General features: G+C 39.5%; 1 protein-coding gene across 4 annotated transcripts in view; it reads right to left on the bottom strand.

Moving 5' to 3' along the window:
* Positions 1–11,756, bottom strand: part of ARMC1 (armadillo repeat containing 1) — a 31,082-nt gene extending 19,326 nt beyond the window's left edge. Inside the window, exons 1-4 of one of the 4 annotated variants that reach the window (XM_048061698.2) lie at positions 10,657–10,724; positions 9,276–9,326; positions 8,565–8,765; positions 4,419–4,510 (exon numbers count right to left, since the gene is read on the bottom strand). In XM_048061698.2, the coding sequence (XP_047917655.1) occupies positions 4,419–4,510; positions 8,565–8,738 (266 nt within the window). In that variant the 5' untranslated portion in view covers positions 8,739–8,765; positions 9,276–9,326; positions 10,657–10,724. Of the gene's footprint in view, positions 1–4,418; positions 4,511–8,564; positions 8,766–9,275; positions 9,337–10,656; positions 10,786–11,311 lie in introns of those variants that run through there. The other 3 variants (XM_048061699.2, XM_048061697.2, XM_066993038.1) reach the window with 3 other exon arrangements.
* Positions 11,757–11,818: the final 62 nt, after the last annotated feature.

An 11,818-nucleotide genomic window follows, 5' to 3' on the forward strand; every position in this document is an offset into this window, starting at 1 on the left:
ACCTTTACTGTCCATCAAAACTCACTTTCCCTCTGAACACAAATTGGTGTATTTCCTTGTAGGCTATAAACCCTAATTAATTTTAATTCTAGAAGCAGCTAATAACATTTTATAAAGTCCATACGGACACATTAAGTGCTCCATACAATTCATAAAGCCAGCAACTAAACCAGTTTCAGTATAACCTGTTTTCATAACTGCTAACTACTAAAATACATTGAAACACTATCTCCAATGAAACTCAATCTCTTTTTTTATTTACAAAAACACTTATACACTAACAGGTACTCAATCACCTGGCAAGGGAGTGATAAATATTTTTTGATAGCAACAAATCATGATCAGTCACTGAACAAAAAAAGATGATTGGAATACTCCAGGTAGGGATTTTAAAGGTCTGATTTCTCTCCAACACACTTATTACTCTAGATTGAAACACTTGAAAGAAAAGATGCATCAAACTTCACCTAAAACTAAGCAGGTGTGGAAGAACAAATAAGAAATCTTCCCTGATCAGGCAAAAATCAGCGTATACTTGGACAAAGCTTTTCAAAGCATATACTTGAATAGAAAAATTTTTCTTTCTCCAAAGTGTCTTGAACTGCTCCTCATATGTCCTAGAAAATGCAGAAGTGTATAAAGCCTTTCATATGAAGCATCTCAGAGTCATACAAGTTGCAAATCAAGTTCAGTTTGAAAAAACATCTTAATTTATCACTCCCTTCAAGTTTTTATTCTGTACTCCTCAGAGCTGACACTTCATATTTCTGCTCTAGAGTCTATAAGCTCCAGTCTTTAAATCTAAAATCTGTTACTCTTCTGTTCACAAAACCTAGTATTCATACATCTTGAAAAATCGTAGTCATTGTGAGCCTAAAACCTATCCTTTGTTCCTTAAGTGAAATGCGGTCAGCTGACCCTTCATTTTAAGCATCAAAATGATCTTTCACAATTGAGCTATGATAGTTACTGTAAATTAGTATCAAAAAGCTGATCAGAGGGTACTAGGGAACTGGTAAGCCATGAAATGAGACATGAAGGTGCCTCAAAGAATTACAGTTAAACTGGGATGTCTCATAAATATTTCCTGTCTATTTTCTGTGATGCACTACAGATAGTACTTATCACATAAGCAGGTGGCAGTCAATTTCCACTTTCATTCTAAGCAGTCTTTTGAAGGAAATAGTGCTTCATGGTCATGATGAAAAGCCCAAATACATGCTGTGTTTCCCTTCCGTTGGTTGTATATTACTTGCAACAAAAGGTTCTTGGCCTGATTGAGGCTCCACTGTACTTTTACAACAAATTGTAATTAGCAAGCTAGCAATTTTCCAGTTGGTGATATCAACCATTCAAAATCCTCAATCTGTTAGGCTGCCTAAGTTCAGGCAGGTTTACACAGACAGCCGTCAAGAAATTCCACTCCTGACCCTGAGGTCTCAATACCTCCAAGGCTTATAATAAAAAGTCACTCACACATTGAGAGAAGCCCTCAAATTTCAGGAGGAACGTAATAGAAAACAGAAGAGAAGTGGAATTCTAAACAAACTCATGGCTTCCTAAGCACAGTGTTTGTCAGTTCACTGCTGAACTGTATTAGCTTAAGTCTAAAGTATGACACCTACCCTGTTTGTACCTTGCCTCTTTGTGTACGCTGCTCAGAAAGATATAGTAACACCACTCCACCCATGGCAGAATACAGCCACAGTTCAGTATGAAATGTGGAAAGCTACTGCCTATTATTTAGGTAAAAGAAATCAATGAAAGCGAATGGTGAGCGTTAAATGCCCTTGATAAAAGGGCAAAATTCACACCACAGGTTGCTTTTAACCCATCAAGAGCAAAGGGCCAGTGACTACAGGTTCTGGTCTGGAGGATGCAGGGTTCCACCTCAATCAAAAGGGCTGTTTAGTAACTGGAAAAGCATAATGAATTCATATTTCAGTATTAACTGTTTGTATTTTATAACATGTCACAAAAAATATTTAAAATGCAAATTAAATTGTGAAAATAATGAGAAGACTTCAGATGAGAGTGATGAGCTAGATATGCAGATTCTGGAAAGTACGTACAATGGAATGAACCAACTGAAGTCAGTAACAAAGCATTTATTACTGCACTTATTAGTGATTAGTTTCAGTTCAAGCGATTACAATTTCTTCTGCGAAACTGAAATCATATCAGAAAACATTCTCCATTTTGTAGAGCAAATGTGAAGGTAGAGACCTTGCATTCTCCCCTACAGACTTTGTAACAAAGAAAAAACCCCAAACCATTGTTTTTCGTGACACAAATAATTTTCATCTATCTTCTCAGCACTATTTTTTTTTTACCATCTTTCTCCAGGCAATACAAAACTTAGTTTCAGCATTTCCTGTCAACATTACAGCCTAAAATCCTGACAAGTACATGACAAAGTCTTGTGTTTGAAGATGCTATGTATTTAAATTTTCATCATATCACACATTCCAAATGTTACAAGCATACAAATTAAATGTATGTTCTTAATCTTGCCAAAGAGCTTTCTAGAGAAAAAAAGAACCCCTACAAGATTCCCAGTTTTTGACTTATCTCTCTTCTTCTGCAAGTTTCTGAACTTCTGAACACTCTTTTGGTCCTTGAAACATGGAAAAAAATGCTGTTTAAGAAATTTCCAAAAACTTCTTTAAACACAAGTTTTAATTATGACTGTTGCTTGAGTAATACTTGCTGCTAACTACAGAAACTGGTAAATATCATTCCCCTTTCACCATCTTCTTGTGGATTACAGGAAATGCTAAGAAACTGTAGTCTAAATAGACATCTGATCTATACTAAAAGGAAGTTTGGCTGAAACAAACACTTCTAATACTACCTAAATTTTTCAGTTCTTGCTTTTACTATAAAGTAGCAAGCAGAGATTTCCATATATTTTACCTTAATTGTACCTGTCCTTAAAAATGGTCGATATTGTAAGACTTAATTCCATTTTTTAATCTACACTATTAGGAAAGCCAATCATTTCAAAAAAGGTATAATTAATACACTGCACTAAGAAATTGACTAAAATTCAGAAGCAAACAGTTCTCATTCTGTTCATCTTCCTATTTAAGACATTTGTTTTAAATCCTTGTGTTTTGGGTACCTGGTGGATAAGATGACATTTTAGCTGAATTTCATGCCAATACATAATGTTGTTAGCTTCGGTAGAACTACTGAAGTATTAAAGGTAAAGAGTTTAAATCTCTTGTTTTGAATCACACAGGAATTGTAAACAGACCAGGAAATTTTCCCTTCCGATTTTTCAGGTTCAAACCTTCAGACCAGCTGGGTCAAACTGACAATGGGAGGGAAGGAGGACAACAAAACACACACCACCAAAAAACTAATGGGGCTACGGGATGAAGGAACTAACAGAACCTAGCCTTGGGATCTTTCCAAAAGAAACTTCAAGCTTCTAGTATGAGTTTTACACTAGAGATTCAACTAACATATTAAACATTTGAAACCTTTTACTTGAACCTCTAACATACAAGTTCACTTTGTTTCATCCTTTTTTAAGTTGCTTTACACATTCTTCTGAAACATCTCCGTGCAGCAGGTTTTTCTCCTCCCTCCTCACAGTTATGTCTACTTAACTACAACACCATCAAATTGTGTGTAAAATAATCACCTGTTTGATTACTTGACAGTAAATTTACTTTTTGGTATGACAGACTGATCTCTGAAGGAGTCGTTTTTGTTTGGTTTGGCTTTTTTTTGCTAATGATTCATCTTACTTCATCCTAAGTGCACATGTATCATCTCTAGCATGCATGTATCCATACATCATCCAGTATTTAAAAAACTCAATGTTTAGTAACCTTAACAAAACCTAACAATACCATATTTTAAGAGATATAACCCAGCTGACATTTTGTAATTTCCACAAAGAAATTAGAGACCACTACAAACCTCACTAACTTCTACATCACCACCAAGACATGTTTCTGCAACACAGAACTACAGGTACAAACTTTCAAAAACACATCAAAACAAATAAATTGCATATACAATTTCCCTCCCAAAAGTGGGATTCAAAGAACAAATGTGACGGATGCCAACCATTTACATCAAATACACCAGGGGGCATGGCACCCTTATAAAATGATGAAAGAGGTTACAAAAGGACCTAAAGGGAAGAGAACAAATTACTTATTTGTAACAAGAGCAAGAAAACTGTTGTTTGGCAAAGGACTTTCAAATGAGTATTTCCTGTATATTATGATCCAATTACTTTGCTGTACTGCAAAATGAAGACGAGTAATTGTTAGCAGTCACAATTTCAACAAGGAACACTATTAAAAATTCACTATAGAAAATCATGATTGAAATTTTACTTTGCAACAGAATATTACATTTACACAGTCTTTGGATCCAACAACCCATGGTAAACTTACTTTTGTATTACATTCTGTAAGCTGAGCATCATACCCAATTCACTTTTCATCTTTTCTCTGTTGGCACGGCACTCTGCCAAATAGCGGAGAGCCTAAAATAAAGAGGACAAATCAGCAATATTTCCAGTACATTATCATTCATTTTTATCAGTTTGCACCCACAAAACATCCACAATGTCACCTCCAGTAAGAAGAGGCAGAATATTACCACCTACTGTGAACATTAAAAGAGTTGCTTTATTCTCAAATTCACAAAGCATAGACTACCTATCTACAAGAAAAGGTTGAAAGACTGGGTTTTCTCATACTAAGGGAATCTAAGGGACTATCTAACAGCTTCCTACAACTACTAATAGAGCCTTTAGGAAGATGGCTTGAGACAAGCTTTCCTCTACAGCAGCATACAACAGAACAAGGGGAAGCAAACAAATTGCCGTTTGTGAAGCTTAGATCAGAACTTATGATAAGCACTATAAAGGTAGTTCTACACTGGAACGATGACCTAGTGGGACTACAGAATCAGTGAGACAAATCTAGAGCTGACCTGAGTGCTGGTGACAGTCCCACTTCAACCAGGAAGTGGAAGGGAATGGCTTCCAGAAGTCCCTTCCAACCAACACCTTTATGCTCCGAGATCCAATGCAATTCTTTATACACAAAGCATATAACTTCCATCAGTTCTGTGGACTCACCCAGTACTAGAAAATCACCACCAGGAACAGAGCTCTACCCCATTAATAAGTCTCTAAAAACTAATTGCAATACTGGAAACAATAGTGGAAAAAGGTTTATAATGTTTAACATACCTATAATGTTGAAGTTATTCATCACTCCATGCAAGTACAAGAACAAGAACATAGAAGTAGCACTCAGCTGTTTAGGTTACTGTTACCTAAACTGGGAATTAACACTTATTTGTTGCCCATGGATTTTATTTGTCATTAACTCTTTGCAGAACTTCACACTGCTGACCCCAGCCAACTCTATCTTTACTCCTAACATAATACTCTTCCAGTGGAAATTTCAAGTCCTTTTCGTGAGACATCTCTCTACACTCAGTGCTGACAAATTTTTCTTAGAAGGAACTTCCGGAGGTGTATTTTCATTGTGCTTCAATCTGCTTTACTCAAGTAGGTGCAAGAACTGCATACCCAGAATCTTGCAACTCACAAATGTAATAGGTTATAAAATTATTTTTGTGATAGCAAGGTTAAGCAGCACACTAGTGACTTAAATAAAGTCACATAATAGCTATGCTGCTCACTAGCTGGTTTAAAAATAACCTGCCCCTTAATACCTTCAGAGATAGAGAATTAATTACCCATCTTTCTTTCTAAATCATCTTTAGCAGACACTAGATAAAATTCAAGACCATTCTATGGCCTTTTCAGAAAGTCTGGCACGATACTAATTCTAATTGTGATTCCTGCTATTTCCTGATGTGGATCAGTACCTAGTTTATAAATGCTGTGTATTTTCTTGAATACTTTCCAACTACAGGCAAATACCTGAAACAACGGTTTTTAACTCCTAACTTCCATGTTAAGGCAAGTATCTTCAACAGTGGGAAAAGTTTTCCATATTTTTAAGTTTGTGTAGGAAATTTAGCAAGATGCAATGTTTTTATAAAGAAACTCCCCTTAACAGCTAATTAAGAATTAAAACGTAGACAGTCTCTTTTCCATCTGTTACTTACTTATTCTTCGTACACAAATGTAGTTCCCACTAAAACAGGACCAAAGACAAGTTTGTCAGAACAATTTTAGTGACCTGGCATTTCAGCATGAGGAATTCCTCCTACCTGTTTTCCAACTCCACGGGAGATGCAAACGTCTGCACCTTCAAAGAAGTCAGATCATTTACACTTCTAAACTGCAGTCTACTGAAGCATGAGATTACTACCATGGACTTCAGCTCAGCCTCTGTTCAGCAAAATACTCAACCATGTCAGCCTTCAGCTCATAAAGAATTTCAACATAATCAACAGGCTTATCTCCATACTTGAATGGAAGCATACTGTTGTAAATCTTAAAACATCAAAGGTGTCTTTTATCATTACACCTGAAATGTTAATGCAGTTGCTTAACTTCAGAGTCTTGTCTTTGAAAATTGTAGTCCAAATTTTAGAAGGAAGTATGACCTGGGTCACTTCTGATTTTGATTTAAAACATTCAAAGCCTTTTAGCATGTAAAATGTACCACAACAAAAAAGAATCCTGGAATTAAACTAGAGCAGAAAAAATACCACTTCTTGGTCAGATCAAAGAAAGGACTGAGCCAAAACTGGATCTGGGGAAGAAAGCACCCTCCCCTGAAGGATCCCACAACATATCAAAGAGTTAAATAGGGATTTATTATGACTCATTATTTATAATTTCCACTATGGGAATCACAAAACAAAAAAAATGAGCAATTTAATATCAGTGCTGTACATCCTTTTATTGGGTACAATCTTAATGGAAAATCATTACATTTAATGACTCCCATTCAAATGGAAGCACCTTTTGGAACAGATGGCTAGAAAAACAAAAACAAAAGAACTCACATTTCAGAATGCAAAAGTATCAAAAGAAGGAGACTAGATAATAAAAGCTACAGAATCTAAGAGGTTCAAGAACTCATAAACACAAGTAGTCTGGGTAGCAGGCAAAAACTTGTTTTCATAGTAAACTGCTCGATTTCTGACTGCAGCCAGGGCCCTGGAATGTCGGGTGGTCTCCTCTAAATCTCAATTCTTAACTTAATCTACCTGTAGGTTGTTACTAAATGAAAAAACACAACTGTCTCCCATTCCCACCAACTAGATGTCTGTACCACACAATTTCAGCAATATCCAGGGCTGTGGAATCACACTGAACTGCATTAGCCCTCACAGATCTGACAAAGTCACTTCTTTTTATGTAGGGTTAATTCTTGCAACATTATCACAGAATCATTACCAAATCAGGCAGTGAGAACACGAGCAAAGGAAAAAAAAGGACTGAGACACCCAAACAAGATCCTCTTTTAAGACCACAACCTAAGGAACCTACATTTTAATGAAAAAGAATGAAATATATTCCCAAGAACCATAACCTCAACTCAAAACTCCTCTAGTGAAGAAGATTTAGTGTCTGGCAAACACTATGGCAAGGCTAACCTGAAAACCAATCAGCAGGACATGTATCTCCGGGATTATGGGGCCTCCTTCCCTGAACCCTGAAGAGTATCAGAGGCTCTGGAGTCATTCCAAGGAGTTCGTTAATATCCATTGTGAAAGTAAAACAAATGAAAAATAAACAATTTCAGCATGGGTAAGTATTACTGGTATAAAAAATAATGTATAATTTTATGTAAAAGTCAGAGCTCTTTATTTTTTTCTTTAGTTTCACCTCATTTAAGATTCAATAATGATATAAATATGGAAAAAAGCATAACAAGTTTTAATAACTTAATCTGCTTGTGAGAATTACACTTTTAAGGAAACCCTGACTTTTATTTGTCCTGTTTCTAAGCACAAGACACTTTTTATAGTTAGAATTTGGATTTAAGATGAGAAATTAGGACTTGAGTGTTTATGACTTGAAACAAGATGAAATGGACAAAAAGTGGAACAAGCAGGATTTCTTTTTGTTTTAAAAATCCTATGAAGATGGTGAAATGCTGCAACAGGGTGTCTGAGAGGTTACAGAATCTCTAAGTGGACACAACCCTGAGCTGTGATCTAATTAGTCTCAGTTTGAGCATGGGACCAGACTACATAACCTCTGGAAGTCATCTCTATTAATCAATCTAAATTACCCTATAATTTATGATCCTTTTTTTATATGAATGTCAAAACAGTGTGTGTATTTACCAAACTCCACAGCTTTATCTTAAAAAAAAATATATATATATTATGGGTGCTTACCTCCCTCCACAACAAAAGTGAAGTGGCTGTATTAGGGGAAAAATGCAAAGCACATTAACCTCTTCCAACAACCATGGATTCCCCTGGAATGCTTCATTGCTAAGTAATTTTTGAATTGCATGTTTCTCTTTAAAAAGTGTATAAAGAGCACTTAACATAAGGACAGGTTCTAGCTTTTACAGTTTTCATTTTTTAAAGACATAGTAACAAAGTTGCAAAGTGTCCAAATGACAAAAACTTATCTCCAGAATACTTACTAGGAGAGCTGAGTGAACAACGGGAGGGTTGGGGTGGTCCAAAAACAGGATGAGACCTGGCAGACATCCTTGGTCCTGAACGATGGCCCGTCTGTTCAAGGGGTCAGCTGCTAGATCTCGCAGTTGGTTCACTACGGACAGCGCGTCAGGCTCCTCACTCATGGTAGAATTCATTTTTCCTACACCACAAGTACAAAATACCTGTTGAAGAAAATCTGTATTAGTAATGGTTATCAGTTAAATCACAGATGAGAGGCAAGAATACAAGTGCACCAGTTTATTATTGTGTAAGAGTACCAAAAAAGGAACAGTTCATAAGGACATGATCTAAATTTCCCACGTGGAGAACAGACAGGTTTGGTTAATAATATTTTGACTTGTTTCCTTTATATAATTTTAGACTAGTCAACCTTTGAGTACATACATGTGTATAAATAATATATAAAAGTACATTAATATTTTTACAGTACTAACAAAGACTTTGAAGAAACCCATAGTTTTCTCACAGCTAGGCAACCTACAAATCTACAAACACCCTTCTGTATAAACACATGTAAAATCAAAATATGTGTCTTTAGAGTGCCTTTAGCAATAATCTTGTTTTACATCAAAATAAACCAAAAAAGCCTGCAAAAGGTTAACCCTGCATCAAGCAGAGTGATCATTACTTTATCTGTATTTGCCAAGCAACTAGCATAAGACCATACTCACTCAAAGGTGAAAAGGGCTTAGAGCATTTTTCGTAACTTCTCACTGGTTCACCTTCAATAAAAGGGGAACAACCAGGTCACGCCTCGTTCCAATCGAAGTCCAAGCCACCACATCAATTTCAAATGAGACACATTAGCTTGACAGTCTCAGATTCCACAGCTGTTTTAATGAAGAGTAACTACTCAACAGGCAACAAAAGCATATGTTTACTCAGAAGAGAAGGCCTATGCCATGGTGCAAAGGAACAGTTTGCTTCAAAGGGCTGATCACGTGCTTCTGAAACTACTGAACAAGCTGTGGTCCTGGTGTTGCCATACAAACTCACACAACTGAATTTTTTTTTGAAGACTCAGAAGCATGAATAATGGCATATTGTTAGTTTGTGTTCTCCTTTCTCCTCTGCATAAAGAGGAAAGAAATTAAATTTGGATCTGGTCACAACTTTCCACGTAATTTCCCAAACAAATAATATTGTTGAAGCATTATCTGGTTTTCTTACTGAGGGTAGACCTTTCAGCAAGACAAATTAACCATACTCATCAAAAACAACCACAAAGATGCATTTTGCCAGAAATTATCATAACCATTTTCACAAAGCGAAAAAAAATGCTGCTAATTTCCACATCACTGGCCCCACTTTCAGAAGAGTGCAAGTGTGAAAGGTCAGCGGTTAATCTCCAGGTTCTTCTTCTCAATTATCATAACTACAAAAAAGATCCATTGGAAGCTACAATTCCATGCAATAATACTTCATATTTTCAAAACAGACAACCCTAAACGTTTAAAAAGTCTCTACCAAGTTCAGCACTAACTACATCCCACAGCTGCCAAGAGAACTTAAAGCTTAAAACTCAAGTCCATTGTGAGCCTGATGCTAACAAAAGCCTGTGACTTCCAGTTGTGTGCCCTAAGCACTGCCTCCTTCCCACCCCTCTCCTCATGCTAATTAACCCCATTTTGCCTTTATTTTTCCTAACCCCCTGAAAAAAGCACAGAGCTCAGCTTTACCCAAATCTTATGCTGTCAGGCCACGCTCATTTCCTCTCCAGACCCTCCTCTCTCTCTCTACCACAACCGAGACGAAAACCCAAGCTCTTACTTCTCCACCACCTCCAACGCACAATTTAAGAGAGCTGGGAGCCCTACCGTTTTTAAGGGAAAATGTAATTAAGATGCTTAAAAAGTTGTGTGGAGTCACCGATCGCCTGGGGGCCCGCAGAGGAGCCCCCCGGCCTCTCCCTGCCCCCCGGCCCTCACGGGGCGCTGAGGGCGGCAGCGGGGGCGGCCTCCCCCTCCCGCCGGGCCCGTTCCCCGCCCAGGGCCTCGCCGCCCTTCCCCCGAGGGCTCCACGCCGTCCCCCGGAGCCCCCCCGGCCCCGTACCGCCGCAGGGGCTCAGCCCCGGGCCCCCATCGCCCTCCCAGGGCACCGGGCGCCGCACACGGCCCGCTCCGCTCCGCCGCGCACGCACCCCGCGCCGCCGCGCCAGCCCATTGGCGCCCCTCCGGCAGCGCCTCTCAGCCACTCGCGGAGCGCCTTGTTGAATGGTGAGGCGCTATTGGATGGCGGGGGCGCTGCTGTGCGCGCCGGGAGTTGTAGTCCGGAGAGGGCCGCGGGTGAGGGTTAGGAAGCGGCCACGGGCATATCGCGTCTCTACTGCATAGAAACGGAATGGAGCTCACCGCTGAAGTAAAGTGCGAAGTGTACTTCGGTGACACTTTCGTGTTGCTTAAAACCTGAGCTACATGGAGATACAGCACTTACCTGCACTCAAAGCAAGCACAAAGCAGTGAGCCCCCAGCCCACCGGTCCCATTAACGTGAATTTATTAGGAACAGACTTAAAGCTGTTTAGCAAATAAGGTTAAAGTCTGTTTCCTCTTAAGTAAGGAAAGAGGAAAAAACTTGGTGTAAAGTTCTTTCCATTCTCACATTCTACTGCTTCACCCCGCACAGCCGAGCTCTCTGGGATCTGAAGTGTTCGCCCTCAACTTTCAAGTCTCATAATATTTTATGAAAACTTTCAACATTAGGAATACCTTCTAGATCCAGCACCGGGAAAGGCATTGTTTTCCTTCTGAGCCGGCCTACGCCTCGGCAACCCCGTGCCAGGAAGCTATTTCAGCGTGCCCCCTGCAGCTCGCTGTGCACTACCACACCAGCATTTCGCCTAGGCAGGGCGATACTTTTTACCCTTTCTGGGACGTTTTAACGAGACACAAACAGCACTACCACCACAGCCGCGAGGCAGCCGCACTTCGGAGCGCTGTTGACGGGCAGGACGCGCCGGCAGCCCGTGAGGCAGGGCCGAGGCGCCAGGTCAACGCCACAAAACCTCCAGCACACAAACCGAGCGCTCGGCGCTTCCCGCACCGACACCTCCCACACTCCCGAGGAGCCTTGCTCAGGCAGGGCGCGCTACGGGCTCCGTTCACGCCACAAAAAATAGACACAGCCGCCTTCGCTCACTCCCGCAGCGAAACCCACCCCCCAGCCCCTCCTCCCGCCCCCCAGGAAATGGCGGCTGCCCCGCCGCCCCTTTTATA

Source organism: Anser cygnoides, chromosome 2 (genome assembly GCF_040182565.1).
Source record: "Anser cygnoides isolate HZ-2024a breed goose chromosome 2, Taihu_goose_T2T_genome, whole genome shotgun sequence".
Lineage (NCBI taxonomy): Eukaryota > Metazoa > Chordata > Aves > Anseriformes > Anatidae > Anser > Anser cygnoides.